Here is a 15,217-nt window from a genome sequence, read left to right as displayed (position 1 = left end):
GCTCAATGAATTTTGGGGTATCCTGCCCATCACAGAACGCACAGCAAATCTGAGAAAAGTGAATCTAAAGAGGACTAAGACTGACTTGATCTTATGAGGGGGTCACAGCTTTATGCAGTTTCTGTCATTAGGATGTAGGCCAAGACTTCCCAAACTATGCACAGCAACCAGTCAAAACTTTGAGGTTCCAGGCTCAAATGCAGTAATGGTTGGTTTGGAGCTCTGAATAAGTGCTAACGGTTGTGAGGCCCCTTTAAATCTTAGTTTCTTTTTTAGAAAGTGGGAACGGCCTAACTACTCAACCTTGTGGGCCTGAAAATCTAACATGAAATAGAAAACCAAACATCTGACCCCAGTAAAGCCTATGATAGATCTATGCCCAAACCCCATCACCCCAACAAGTGGGATCAAGCAGAAATACTCACAATCTGCTTCTCTGTATATTTATTGGAACTGAGCAGGTTGACTGCCTCCATATGCCCAAAGTCAATGTCATGACCAAGCAGGAAGATAAAGAGCAGTTTGCAAACATATTTCTTCTTACTATAACCATCCAGTGCCTTGTCACCTGCATTAGCAAAAAGAGAAAAAAGAGTTGGAGTTGCCCAGTGTCAGAATTACATTTAAATCTGAGTACTGGCACACATGGATGATCATGATCTCCTTATATTCTGGAAACCATGACAAAGACATCATTCAAAAACAGAAATTGCTGGAGAAACTCAGCAAGTCTGGCAGCATCTGTGGAGAGAAAAACTTAACATTGAATTCAGTGACTTTTCTTCAGAACAGTAAAGAGTCTGAACTTTCGTTCTTTGTTTTATTGTAGACATTTATGGTTGTTCCAAAGAGAAGTCTCAGATTCAAAATGTTAACTCTCTTTCTCTCGCTACTGATGCTACGGGATCTGTGGAGTTTCTCGAGCATTTTACCTTTATTCATGGTTGTGTCAAGACTTGGCAGGGACAAAAAAAAACACAAAAGATCATAAGATCAGCCATCATTCCTTTTCTGATCTCCATTTACTCACCATTGTTGTTATGTATGCTTGTGAGACTAACTGGCGAGAATTTGATTGGGCCAGTTGGTGTACTTTGCAGTTGAACAACGTGCCAAAATATTTATTGCCGAGATTCACAGGTAATCAGTTAAGCAGGTATCTAATCCTTGTGAAGCTACTCAGAGAATATTTCATTTTATTGGGGAGGGTGGGCGAGAGGCGATGTACAGGATCGAAGGGCTCCAATTATTCAAATTATTTCTAAACATTTACACCCTCCAATCATACACTCCCTCTCCTAGTACTGAGCTGAGGATGCAGATCTAGTGCCGATTCGTATGAATTTCTGTGTTTGGAGTGAACAGAGGGGAAAGAAACCACTGACTCACTACAGGAAGCGGAAACCAGGACTGGTGTTGAGAGGTTTCTGTGGTTTTCTTTGAGTCCTCTGTGTTGTTTTGCATGCGTACGTGTGCACATACGCAGGGATGGCACCATGCGGTAAGAGGTTAAAAAAACAAATTCTAGGACTGAGTGCAGTAAAAATTACATTGACCCTCTCATTTGAAGGAGTCTGATACTCCCACACTGACTGAAAACTTGCAACAGTTCTGTACAACTGATCACCGCAACAGCCAGTATTGCAAAAGCAACTCAGTTCTCCTATCTTAATATTTGAGTGTTTCCCAATTTGGATTTCCGCCAGCCAGGACTTGTTTTATACTGTAGCACACTCTTCCTTCTTCGTGCACAGCAATAGGCAGGATATGCAGAAAGAAAAACTTACACGCGAGTAACCTCCTATGTCAGTGATTTTATGACTATTTTTAAACAAAAATGCTTTAGATGCAGTGAGGTCTTCCAGGTTACATCTCCTCCTCTGAAGACAGTAACTGATGGACCAATATATCCCTCAGGTGTAAACAGGCTTCTTCAGTCTGGGATATGCTTCCCTGTCATATTATTCCAACTTGGAGTCCAGCTCTCAATATCCATGGACTGCATTTTTCAACAGTGGTGACTAGACAGCGATCTCCTTTCTCGGTTTCCCAGATCAGCCGAGAAGAACCAGGCATGTCTGTCCTTTATCAAAAAGTACATAGATGAAGACTGCCTCCTTATGACCTCCACCCTCCAAAAATAAAGGAAAATAATCCGCTTCTCCAGCTTCACCAATGATTGAGTGAATGAAGCAATTGGATTTCAATGAGGTTGTCTGTTCTACACTCACTGACAGAGACTGCTTGCTGCAATTAGTCAATAACTTCATTAAAACAGTATCACTGCCAGGATGGGAGAAGGTACAGGAGATGAACCCTGGCTTTTCTTCATCTTGTAATTCCGAGGCTGAACTGAATGGAGTCAAGAGGGAGGAATGGTTCTTTCATGAAAAGAAAGATCAGCCTTGAATGGAGGAAACAGTTGGAAAGTTTAAGGTACAGAAAAGACTGCAAACTTTTGCCCTGCCACTGTCTCACTGAGACCCTGGTTATATGAACTGCACCCCACACAATAAGCTGATTAGGGGTACCTGAAACGTTCAACACCTTATATCTCGCTCCCACCTTGTGCAACATGTACTGTTTGAAAACTTTAAGGTTTTCGTAAAGACTTGTAGCTCGGGTTGTGGGTGAGGTCGTTGATTCGCTCGGCGTTCAGACTCGTTTTCGTTCAGACGTTTAGTCATCATGCTAGGTAACGTCATCAGTGAGGCCTTCAATGAAGCACGGTTGTTCTACTCCACATGGAATTTGTATCGTTCGGTCTGTTACGGTCAGTTGTGTTATTTCCGGTTCTGTTCTGTATGGGTTTGTATATGGGGTCTAATTCTATATGTTTGTTGATTGCCTTATAGGTTGAGAACCATGCCTCTAGGAATTCCCGTGTGTGTCTATGTTGGCTTGGGCTCGTTGTCCCTGTTAAACTGATGGCCTTCATTGTCTGAGTGTACTGTCTATTTAGCAGGCACCTACAAATGGAGGCAACACCAAGAGGACACAGTATTGGACAGACAAGAAGGAAACTAGCAATGACAATACACGGACATCAGCTAGCAGCAAAACAACATGACAAACTTTCCCTAGTATCAGTACACTCTGACAACAAAAACATCGCTTCACCGGAGGCCTCACTGATGATGTTACCTAGCATGGTGACAAAATGTCTGAACGAAAACAAGCCAGCTCAGCAAACAAGTCAACAACCTCACTGTTTGGAAACTGACTGATCTCATTTTCCAACCAAAAAAAGGGTAGGAAGGAAAACCTAGCTAGCGTACTGAGCAATATATTATCTTTGAATTAAACATTGATGCATGGTAACTGATGGAGGAAGCAAGAACACAAGTCGTACGTGCATTGTATCAGAGATTTAAGCTCCACGAATTAAATCCAGTCATATGGCATGGAAACCAATAACTTCATTCATGCCGACCAGGATTCCCAAACTACACTAGTCCAATGTGCCTGTATTTGGCCTGTATTCCTCTAAAAACTTTTCCTATTCACATACCTGCCAAAATATCTTTTAAATGTTGCAACTGTACCTACCTCTACCACTTCTATTGGCGGTTCATTCCATACTCGCACCACCCTCTCTGTGGGAAAGTTGCCCCTCAGGTCCCTTTTAAAATCTTTCTCTTCTCACCTTAATCCTATGCCCTCCAGTTTTGAATTCCCCTATCCGAGGGAAGTGACCTTTATTATTCTCCTTATCTGTGCCTCATGATTTTATAAACCTCCACACTGGTCACCCTCAACCTCCGAAGGTCTAGTAAAAAAAAAAAAAGTCCCAGCCTATCCAGTCTCTCATTAACTCAAACCCTCCAGTCCTCGTAACATCCTTGTAAATCTTTTCTGCACCCTCTCCAATTTAATACGCTCCTTCCTATAGCAGGGCGACCAGAACTGTATGCAGTACTCCAAAAAAGTGGCCTCACCAATGTCCTGTACAGCTGCAACATGACATGCCAACGCCTTTACTCAATGCTCTGACCAACGAAGACAAGCATGCCAAGTGCCTTCATCACCCTGTCTACCGGTGATGCCACCTTCACAAAATATTAATTTTAATGCATTTCATAGAACATACAGCAACAGAAACGGGACATTCAACCTAGCATATCTATACCAGTGTTTACGTTCTACATAACTTCCTCCCACAACATTTAATTTAACCTCATTTACACAGCCTTCTAATTCATCCTCCCTTACGTGTCTATCTAGCTTCCCTTTGACTATACTATACTCTACCTCAACTACTTCTTGTGGTAACATATTGCACTCCAGGAAGTAAACATAGCCAAATGTTATTTTTTTGTGACAACTGTCTCTTGTTATTTGAACATACTCCTCATTCCCCAAGCACAGGCAAGCTCTACAAAAGCATCCTCACACCATATGGCTTAACCAAATTGAGAGCGCCACTCAAGCACATCAGCCTGAGCTACGAAGTATCAGGGTGGTGCACAATTCTGGAGGGCAATACACACGTGGTCTTCAGTCAATCCTCTTCAGTGCAGGAGGCCGTGTGGAAAGAGCAGTACAATAGCCTCTCTCAATTAGTTCCCTAGGTGGTATAATTGCAAATACATTTCAGGTTCTGGGAAGGTGTTTCCCTGTGACCGCGGGTGCGACTGTGCCCTTGTCTATTTCACCAGACGACACAGGATGAAGGTTGCTAATTCTGATTGACAGCTTCTGCAATTGCTTATCATTCACCCCAGTTCCACTATCCATCAGGCCTGCATGCATCGAGGGGATCAGGAGATCCACAGGTCTGCCTTACTAGTACTCCTCCTCCAGTGGACGATGCTCAACAGACCTGTAAACTGCCACTGAAATCCATTGTCTACCATCACCACCACATATGTACTCATACCTTTGAACTTCGATCGGATGTTTGCCAGTTCTTTATTTATTCGTTTAATTTCTGCTTCTTTGCTTTTACCTAAAAGAAGGAAAAAGGGACATCATTAATGGAGAAGTTGAAATTGCTCTCCTCAAATCAGAGTTCAAAAAGGTTTTAATGGGTGTGTACAAAATAGACAGAGGGGTTTTGATAATGTAAACAGGGAAAAGCAATCTTACTGGCAGGTTACTTCTAACCAAAGGGCACAAATTTAAAGGTAACTGGCAACATTTCTTTTACACAGTGAATTATAATCTATTCAGGCCTGGGTTAGATAGATCATTGATAGACAAGGGACTGCAGGGTTTGCGGGCCAGACAGGAAAGTAGAGCCAGGGCCACAACCAGACTAATCACGATCATATTGAGTGGTGGGGCAGACTCAAGGCCAAATGGCCTACTCCTGTTCCTCAACCCCACACTCCTGTTAAAAGCACAGTCTGAAAACAGAATCTATACAGCTTGCACAGTTGGAAACAGAGTGAAACAGTACATTTTAAAAACGCAATTGGACATACAGTTCAAAAGGAAACATTTGCAGGGCCACAGAGAAACAACTAAGGAATGGGAATAATTGGGGAACTCTGACAATGAGCAAGCACAGGCATGGTGGGCCAAGTACAGAAAACAATTTCTACACTAACTTCGAGCGCTAAATTCTCCAACACACCATTTTAAAACTTAGGAACCTAGCAGATTAGTACTTCACTTCAACCTGCACAATAGATCGGGGAGGCAATTGCCTAGTGGTATTATCATTGGATTGTCAATCCAGAGAACCAGTTTTGAATCCCGCCATGGCAGATAGTGGAATTTGAATGCGATAAAAATCTGGAATTATGAGTCTAATGATGACCATGATTCCACTGCCGATTGTCAGGAAAAACACATCTGGTTCACTAATGCCCTTTAGAGAAGGAAACTGCCATCCTTACGTGGTCTGGCCTACATGTAACTCCAGACCCACAGTAATGTGGTTGACACTTAACTGCCCTCTGGGCAATTAGGGATGGGCAATAAATGTTGGTCAAGCCAGCGATGCCCGAATGAAGGAATTAATTTTTAAAAAGGCATTTGCAAATTCTATGAAAAGTAGCAGACACTGGAAAGGAGGTGGTAAGAGACGCACACCCTCTCCTAGTTCATGAAGTCAACAACAGCTTGCATTTAATGTAAAACTTTAAACATAACAAAAATCCCAAGGAGCTTAAGCAGTGATTACCAAACCAATCAAGAACTGACACTGCGCCACACATGGAGTTTTTAATGAAAGGTGAGCAAAAGTTGGCTTCAAGAGTTGGGTTTAAGGAGCACTTTTAAAGTGGAGGAGAGAAATTGGTAGAGGTTTAGGGTGAGAATTTCTAGCTTTAGGGCCCTCAACAGCTGAAGGCATGACTTAAAAAAAAAGGCCACAACTGTCAGACTACAGAAGGTTAATAGTCCGGAGGTGAAAAATTCATTCTCTATCTTGAGCCAATTCCCAATGACGACGGCTGTAGACCATATGGTGCCTCGAATCAAACAGCATTACATAAATAGGACAACGGAAAGTAAGATTTGACAGGAAAATGGAAAAATACTTCCCAAGTGTAGCCTTTCTTATACATGGACTGAGGCACAGGGAGGGATGAAATAGAGAGAATTTTAAACAGCAGTAAACCTGCCCCAAGTGCGCTCGTCTCTGACAATAAGAAAGAAAATATTTCTTCTCAATTTTCCTTAAATTTGCAGGAGAGCAGGTGCATTCCATCCACATAGAATCCCTACAGTGTGGAAGCAGGCCATTTGGCCCCTGTACCTTAACCCTGCACATCCCACAGCTAACCCACCTAGACTAGATGCTATGGGCAATTTAGCATGGCCAATCCAACTAATCTGCACATCTTTGGACTGTGGGAAGAAAACCAGATCACCAGGAGGAAACCCACAAGCACCAGGAGGAAGCCCACACAGACACAGGGAGAACGCCCCATCAAATGGATGAATACATGTGCTAAAAAAATGTTAAACACAGAAAATGAGGTGAAGTGCTAGGGCCCTTGTGCAAGATACCAAGACAATGAGGGGGGAAAAAAATTAGAAAGACCCAATAAATTAGTAAATTGTGATTAAGTGGCACTATGTGCAGATTTTAAAACCAACCCTAGATTATTTGCCTTCTGCATGACATTGGCAGATCATTTAGGCCAACACCTCATTGCAATACTGAGGAACTGTTGCATTGTCAGAGGTGCTGCTTCTGAGAAGAGATGTTAAAATGAGGTCCTATTTGCCTGTTCAGGAGAACTAACTGGAAGCCATGCACGTGAAGCACTTTGGACCATGTATTTATTTAAAAATCTGTAGATAACAAGAGGAAGGAAAAAGCAAGCGAGATAAGGTATTGCAGTTTCAAAGTCCCAAGTTGCAAGCACAGGAACTTGGCACAATGAGCAAAAATTTCAACACCACGGAGTACACAGGGAAAAGGAAGGCTGTGCTGATTGCCATTTCAAACAGCTTTAGGGGGAACAAGGGAAAGTGCAGAGAAAGTGTCAACAGCTGTGCTGCTTGCATACAGAGTTAAAATAATCTGCACCAAACAGACGCCAGCAGCCAATCTGAGCAAGAACATGTTTAACAAAGAAATTCTATTGACTCATAACAAAACAAAACGACAAAAAAAATGACTTGCATTTATATAGCATCTTATCACAAAGTGCAGAAACGTCTTGTGTTCCCTCATACATTCAAGCAATTCCATCACCAAGACTAGAGTTTCAAACATTTCAAGTAGTAAAATCCCAGAGCTAGCAATGGGATAATCTTCAGTTTGACATTCTATTCCTTCAATACTGCACTAGAGTCTCTTTCAAATATTTAAGATTTGATATGTTTGAGGGTAGACACTGAGAGGTTGTTTCCCCCCAGTTGTAGAGCATAGCGCTATGAGATCTAATCTCCTGATAATGAGAAATTTCTTCACTCAGAGTTATGAATCTTTGGAATTCTCCATTCCAATGGACTGTGGATGCTCAGTCATTTGGCATATTCTGGTTGGAGATAGACTATTTAGAGATTAAGCAACTTAGGGGAATGGGAGTAGGGTGGGAATGTGGAATGTGACCAGGCATTATCTCATTGAGCAGGCCCAAGGGGCGTTCTGCCTACTCCCAGTCTATTATTTTAATGGCTTGACCTGTATTAAGTGTTCTGGTTTAATATACAAAGTGCTATTTCAATACTGCTTGTGCATTCAAATAAAAAAAAGTGTACAAGTTAAAAATACTGTCAGCTCCCCCAGTAACCTGCCTGGTTACCCATGTGATAAGGAACACAATGTCCCTAACTCATGGTGTGATGGCACACACACAAATGATTCAAGCTACTGGGATACTTTAAAACAGTAAATGGGGCCTTTCCAGTCAGAAGGCACAAAGTCAATGGCCAGTGCTGATCTAACTGATCTGAACTCAGCCAACAAAGATGCTAGAAGTAGTTTCTGAGATTCCTGGTCAATGTCAGCAATGAAACTGTATGGTGAACTGCTGAAAGCAGTTTATGTAGGGATGATTGTTAGTAAGAGTCTCCAACAGTTTAAATCACTACCAACAAGGATGGCCTAGGATCAATCATGAAACGGGTTCTCTAGTGGGGCAAAAAGAACTGCATCCCAAAAGGAGTCCACACCTTCAGGTAAAAAAAAGAGAAAAAAAGTTGGGGGGGGGGGGGGGGCGGGGAATGTATTCCATAAATCTTTTACAGGGAACTTATTTTTTTCAAGCATGTATTTTAATTTGGCCACCTAAGCCAAAACTCAAAATGATCATCAAACACATGTTCTTACAAAGCCCTACCCACAACCCAGCAGCAACGTTTACCTCATTGGCAGCAACACCCAAACCAAACTTTTCCTCACGTCTGCAGATACGCTAATGATATTGAAAAATCCAATGTCTAATCACATTCCCCAACATTCAGATAATTTGTTTGCAGATATTTGTATTTGTCATTCATTGTGGGATAAGCTGTGCCCACATTTATAAAGGGAACTACCTATGTAATCGTGTCATGCTGCAGTTACATCATTCTGCCAGAGGTGACACTGTGGCATCACTGCATCAACCTTAAATTCCTATCAGCTCTGCCTTCAAAATGCACTTATTTAACTATAAGTAAAATATAACCAAACTGAATATAATTTTAATCTGGGGACCGAAAGGCATCTGCTCGCCCAGATTCAATTATTCCTTTTAGCACACTAAACTTGAAGGCTGTATAATGTTACAAGTAATCGACAAGAGAATTTACATGTGCATTTGCCTCACCTTAAACCTTAAATTTTAAGTCAGGATTTGTAATACTGCCTACTATTCCAATCCATTCCCTTGTTCAGAATTTTTAAAAAAAGCAATCTCGGTGTCAACTACCTTTATTTCCTAATTCTTAACCTTTTGTTTTAGCCTGTTAAACCAAAATCCCATTTGTCCTCACTGGTGAAGGTAAAAGATTCCCATGGCGCTGTTTCAAATAAAAGGAGTCTTCTACCCAGTACACATACAAATTGCTGGAAATCCATATTTTTTTAAAAAAAAGTTTTCAGGTCAGTCAAGATCTATGAAGACAAATGGAGTTACCATTTCAGGTTGATGTGTTTTCATTAGGACTGAGATGCTGCCTGACATGGGCATTGCTAACATTCCCCTCACCACGATCCTCCAAATCTCTGCGTGCAGGTCAATATTTCTTGCACAAGTAACACAGAAAACAAATCCAGTCATTATGTCTGGGTGTGAGATTTGTGGGAGCTTGCTGCGATCAAATTGGCTGCCCAATTTTCAGCATTACCTACCTAGCTGCAAACATTAAGGTCAGAAAAGGTGCTGCAGAAATTCTTTATTTTTATACACAACATTTTCCAAACAGGTGGTGTTTCAAATTGTCATGCTGCTGCTCTGCTCGGCTCACGAATGTAGAAAACAAACTCCGACCAGCTTAATAACAGGACCCAAAAAACTGATCCAGAATAATACCAAGGTTTCAACAATAGATACAGCTTGCCATTCTTGGTCTTTAGTTATCGATGGTGATTGAAACTTTGCTTTTTTTTTGGAGGGGGCGTAGGATTTTCATCAATATAAACTTGTGCAGTCATAAATTCAAAGGATTGTGCACTGCAATCACCCAGTGGGTTTCTTTCAGAAAGGAGAGGGAGATGAAAAGCCTAGAACTGTTCACCAGTGAAGGGACCACTTCACTCAGTTTGTCTGCATTGCTTCTCCTGAACAGCTAACCATTTAGTCCTCTCTGCCAATATTTATCCACTACACAAAACAAGCTTGGTGTCAGCTAGGATAAGAGACTTAAAACTATCCACTGTTTCTGGTGGAACAGCCAAAAGCAAGTTCAACATTTCTCACTATGGGATGGGGAAAGGGAGAAGAAAAAGCTAAAGTCTGTGTCTCCATATTTTTAAACAGACAAGCAGGGGCATCATTTAGTCCAGAAATTCACAAATTAAACTCTTATTCTGTGGCATGGTAGCTGAGTTCAAACAGCAATTAATGAGAAGATGCAGCAGGACACAGGGAAAGACAATGTTATTTGTTGCCAGAACTGATTGCCAGGTTTGTGGCGAAAGGGGTGTTGGAGTATAGGAGTGAAGAGAGAAACTCTTTGCTAGGCTTCAAGTTCTGATCACTAATTAGTGACCCCTGCCCTGATAATTCGCATTTTAGAGGGTGGTCAAAAATCAACCACATTGACTGTCTAAAGACAGCCAGCATGTCAGCAGGGCAAGATGTGGAAGGCAGATTTTCTTCCCTAAAAAGGGCATTAACATGAGAACTCGGAGAAAAAGTAAGGTATTCAGCCCCTCAACCCTGCTCCGCCATTCAATATGATCATGACTGATCTCATCTCAGCCTCAACTCCACATTCCTGCCCAGTCACTATAACTCTTCAATGCATTACTAATTAAAAAAAAATCTGTAAATTTATTCAGTGTCCTGGCATTCACCACACACGGGGCTAGTGAATTCCATTGATTCACAATCATTTAAGAAGTAATTCCTCCTCATGTATTTTAAATTTGCCACCCCTTAGCCTAAAATTATGATCTCTAACCAGAGTGAAATAGATGGATTTTTACAACAACGATAGTTTCACAGTTGCCAACACCGAAATTAGCTCTAGATTTAATGAATTTAAATTCTATCAGCTACCTTGGTGAGGTATGAGCCCCATGTCCCCAGAATATTAGCCTGGGCCAGTGGATTAGTAGCTCAGTGACATTATCATTATGCTATTGTTTCCCCTCAATACAGAATGATTCTCAAGGGAAACAGGGAAAATTTAAATTCAGAGGGGTCCAGGTCTCATGGCACAAAGTCATGGTTAATATGAAGGTACAGCAAGCAAAACAGGAAAGCAAACGATATGCTATCTTTATTATTGAAGGAATTGAAGTGAATAAGTCTCACTGCAATTGTACATGCAATTGGTGAAGACCCACTCCTGGTGTACTGCACACAGTTTTTACACCCTCATCCAAGGGAGGACAATCTACCTACCTCAGCAACAAAGGTTCACTAGACTGGTTTCTGGGATTAGGGATTGTCGATGATAAGAGATTAAGACTATGTTTCCTGGAGTTTCTTGAAAAACAAGGTCCCACACTGATACATCTAGAATGCTTAAGGGGCTTGATAGCAGAAATGCTGGAAGAATTTTCTTTTTAAAATTAGGCTGTTGTGTCCAAGACCCCAAAGACTGCAGCGGCTCAAGAAAACCATTCACCACCACCTTCACATTATAGTTCTGGTCAACCTGCCATAGGAAGGATATTATTAAATTGGAGAGAGTGCAGAAAAGATTTACCAGGATGTTACAGGGACTGGAGGGTTTGAGTTACAAAGGTAGGCTGGGATTTTTACACTGGAGCCTAAGAGGTTGATAGACGACCTCAGAGGTTTATAAAATCGTGAAGGGCATAGATAGCATGAATGGCAAAGGTCTTTTCCCCAGTGTGGGCGAGTTCAAAACTTAGGGGGCATATTTTTAAGCTGAGAGTAGAAAGATTTAAAAGGGACCCAAGGGGCAACCTTTTTCACACAGAGGGTGGTTTGTATGTTGAATAAACTGCCAGAGGAAATGGCAGATCTGGGTACAATTACAACATTTAAAAGACATTTGGACAAGAACATGAATAGGAATGGTTCAGAGGGATATGGGCCAAATGCAGACAAGTGAGACTAGTTTAGTTTAGGAAACTTGGTTGGCATGGACTAGTTGGATCAAAGGGTCTGTTTGCATGCAGTATGACTCTACAATATAGGCTAGCTTAGCTTGTGATGCACACAACCCATGAAGAATGTTTTGTTTTAAACTGCATCACAGACTCATAATAATGGGTCAGCCATTTAGGATTAAGAGGACATATTTCTTCAAACAGAAACTTCTGGATTTTTAGAATTCAACACAGACGAAGATCTGGATGTTCAGTAGTTCCATTGACTAAAGATAGAAGTCCATGAATTTTGGCTAACAGAGGTGATACGACTAGAAACAACTTAGGAAGGTTAGCCAGGACCACACTGATTGTGGAGAAGGCTCAAATGGTCTACTTCTGCTCGTATTCTTCATGCTCCCAGTCAGATACCGGTTGGCTGGTAAAACACATACTTTTTCACTTAGATTCCCGTAATATTTACTATAACAGATACCATCTTTCTAACTGTGGACTGAAATCAGCAAATCTCAAACTGTCTCAATTTAGCACTTTAGCAAAATGAAAACTTCAAGCAGCCATTAGGATGTCCTCATCAATATGAAAAGAAAGCTAGGAAATCTCTGCATTTGGGCAGAAGAAGAGCTAATGTTTCAGATTGATGTCTTCTCATCAGAATTCACGATGAACAGTCATCGACCTGAAACATTAGCACTGTTTCTCCCTCCATGGAAGCTACTGTATATTTCTTTGTTATGAGAATGTCCAAATATCACTTAACTACTTTGGGATTGAGACAATGTTTGTCCTGGATATGGGTTTTTTTAAAAAAAAATAAAGGTTGCCAGTAAAAGGAGCAATTGTTTGATGTCCAGCTGATCATGCATTGAAAATACCAAATGCAGCGTGTTCCTGGTCCTTCGCAATCCACTCTGTTGCAAAAGTAGTCTGGCACAGGTCTGAAACCTGGCTCAGCAAAGATTTGCACAGAAGTGGTAAAGTGTGCAGTCATTAACATTTACCAGTGGTCGCATAACAGAGTTGTACACGTGACCGTGATGTTGGTGGTCAAGGTTCAGTACCAGTCGAGGCTATTGTGAAACAAGGAGACAGTGCAACCTGGAATTCTACAATTGGACTGCAGTGGATTTTGCTGCATTAGCCAGAAATTTTGCAATGAAGGCATTCTAAAACCAAGCAACTCCCTTACTGGATTTTGGCTTTTACTGCATTAACCTGAGTAATCAATCACATCCATTTTGCACTGTTCCTCCCAAGAAGCACCTTCTTCATACAGCAAGCCACTTTAGGGTACCCTCAATCACTCAGATTCCACTAACAGCTTGTCATTTGTAGCACATACTGCAAAGACATATGCATTCACCTTTCTTGTCCTAGTTAGTGTCCTGGATGGGATTGAATAAGGGGTATAAAGGAACAAATGCAGGATTAGACACCCTGATGCTCATTGCAAACAAATTGTGAAAACAGCGGCAACAGAACTTGATCTGCTCCTTTGCCAGGATTTCCCAACTTCCTCATCCTGGTTAAAATGGAGTGCTCAGCCCGTTGACATGGTACACCCAGTGACCAGCACACCCCACGCCCACCACAAACCCAAGTGCATGAATTTGACCCACCGCCATCTGCTCACGGTCAATGTCGGACACGAGCTGCCACACCAGGGAGGGGACACAAGCGCTGCCCTAACCAGCCTACCACCTCAACAATTGGTCATCAGGACCCCCATTTGGGAGGCAGGGGTGGGTCAAGCTTAAAAAGCATTTTCTAGAAACAGCGCAGGGGTCAAAGGGGATGACAGCACTCTGTGGGTACCCCTTTTCAAAGCCTACCCCACCCAAACCACCAATACCTCCAAAACACATACAATATATATATCTTATATAGCCTTTATTTATTAAGGTGATATATTGTTTAGTTAATTAATAAGTTTATTAATTAGGAATTTTTTTCCAATCAATGGCTAGGGGGAGAAAGCAGATGCATTATAAATGGGCTTTGCCTGGTCTCCACCTCCTCCCTCCCCCCACCCCCCAAGCCCATCTGCAACCACTTACAGTTCCGAATGTCCGAGATAAACACCGCCAACCCCCTCATCCCGTCGCCTTTGGACACCGCCGGCATCTTCACGCCTTGACACGAACCACCGCCGCCGCCTGGACCGGAAGAAACTGGCGAAGGAAAGCGGGATCGTTTACAATGAAAAGGCCCAGCAGCAGCAGCAGGCCTCGGTCCTCCTGTCACTGGGCGCCTGGAATCAGCAGGCCGGAACTGGGCGGGACGGACTGGGGCTGACACTACTATCGGCGCGTATTGGCTAGTACATCTGCCCGTCAGGAAGCTTGCGAACTTAGAATGGTCGACGGCATGTCCGTCACAAAGAACTCCATTCCGTATTGGATGGTGGACTGTCCATCATATGTGGGTGGGGTCGATTCCGCCTCCGCCCACGCCCCGCGGTGGCATCCCGCCTCCCCGTCTCCATTGGTCGTGGAGCACGTTCATCAGGACTGAGCATACGTCTATTGGTTAGAATTCACATCTACCGGGGCGGCTGTGTACTCCCATTGGTTGCAAGTAGGTCTAGCCCATTTATGGGTGGGGTCGACGGATATTCTGAATGACAATTGGATTATATGCCTGCCGATCAATCTTTTGCCTCCTCTGAATGGCTAGATAACCACAGCGGTGTGGGGGGCTTCTGTGGTAATCACGATCTCAAGAACAAGGCGGCGGCGGGGGCGAAGCGCCATCGTACCCATAGGTCATCGCTCGACTAACTGAGATGAACAACGATTCAAAGACATTTTTTCTTCTGGCGAGGACGGCGGCAAATAATTTTATCCATCCGGTTGATATGAGCAAACGGGCGGATCTAATTGGGTGAGAAACCCTATTGATGGCGGAAGGAGCGCAATCCTTTTGCTGATATGTCACTGACGCTGCCAATCAAACAGATACCCTTGCTGATTGGTCGGATAACCTGTCAACCTTGCCGGGTCGAAAGAGCCCGCCCAATAATCCTTGCCTAGCCTGCAATTGGAGGAAAAGGTCACCAATTTATTAATATAGTCAGATTTA

General features: G+C 42.5%; 1 protein-coding gene across 1 annotated transcript in view; it reads right to left on the bottom strand.

Annotated features, from left to right (window-relative positions):
* The window catches only part of ap2a1 (adaptor related protein complex 2 subunit alpha 1), a 49,914-nt gene extending 35,461 nt beyond the window's left edge, over window positions 1-14,453 (bottom strand). Inside the window, exons 1-3 of the mRNA XM_048617373.1 lie at window positions 14,194-14,453; window positions 4,880-4,948; window positions 426-568 (exon numbers count right to left, since the gene is read on the bottom strand). Of these exons, the coding sequence (XP_048473330.1) occupies window positions 426-568; window positions 4,880-4,948; window positions 14,194-14,260 (279 nt within the window). The 5' untranslated portion in view covers window positions 14,261-14,453. The remainder of the gene's footprint in view (window positions 1-425; window positions 569-4,879; window positions 4,949-14,193) is intronic.
* Window positions 14,454-15,217: the final 764 nt, after the last annotated feature.

This window comes from Rhincodon typus, chromosome 37 (assembly GCF_021869965.1).
Source record: "Rhincodon typus isolate 14 chromosome 37, sRhiTyp1.1, whole genome shotgun sequence".
NCBI classification, from domain to species: Eukaryota; Metazoa; Chordata; class Chondrichthyes; order Orectolobiformes; family Rhincodontidae; genus Rhincodon; species Rhincodon typus.
Note: the sequence above shows the minus strand (reverse complement) of the source record. Positions and strands in the feature narration are given on the sequence as shown.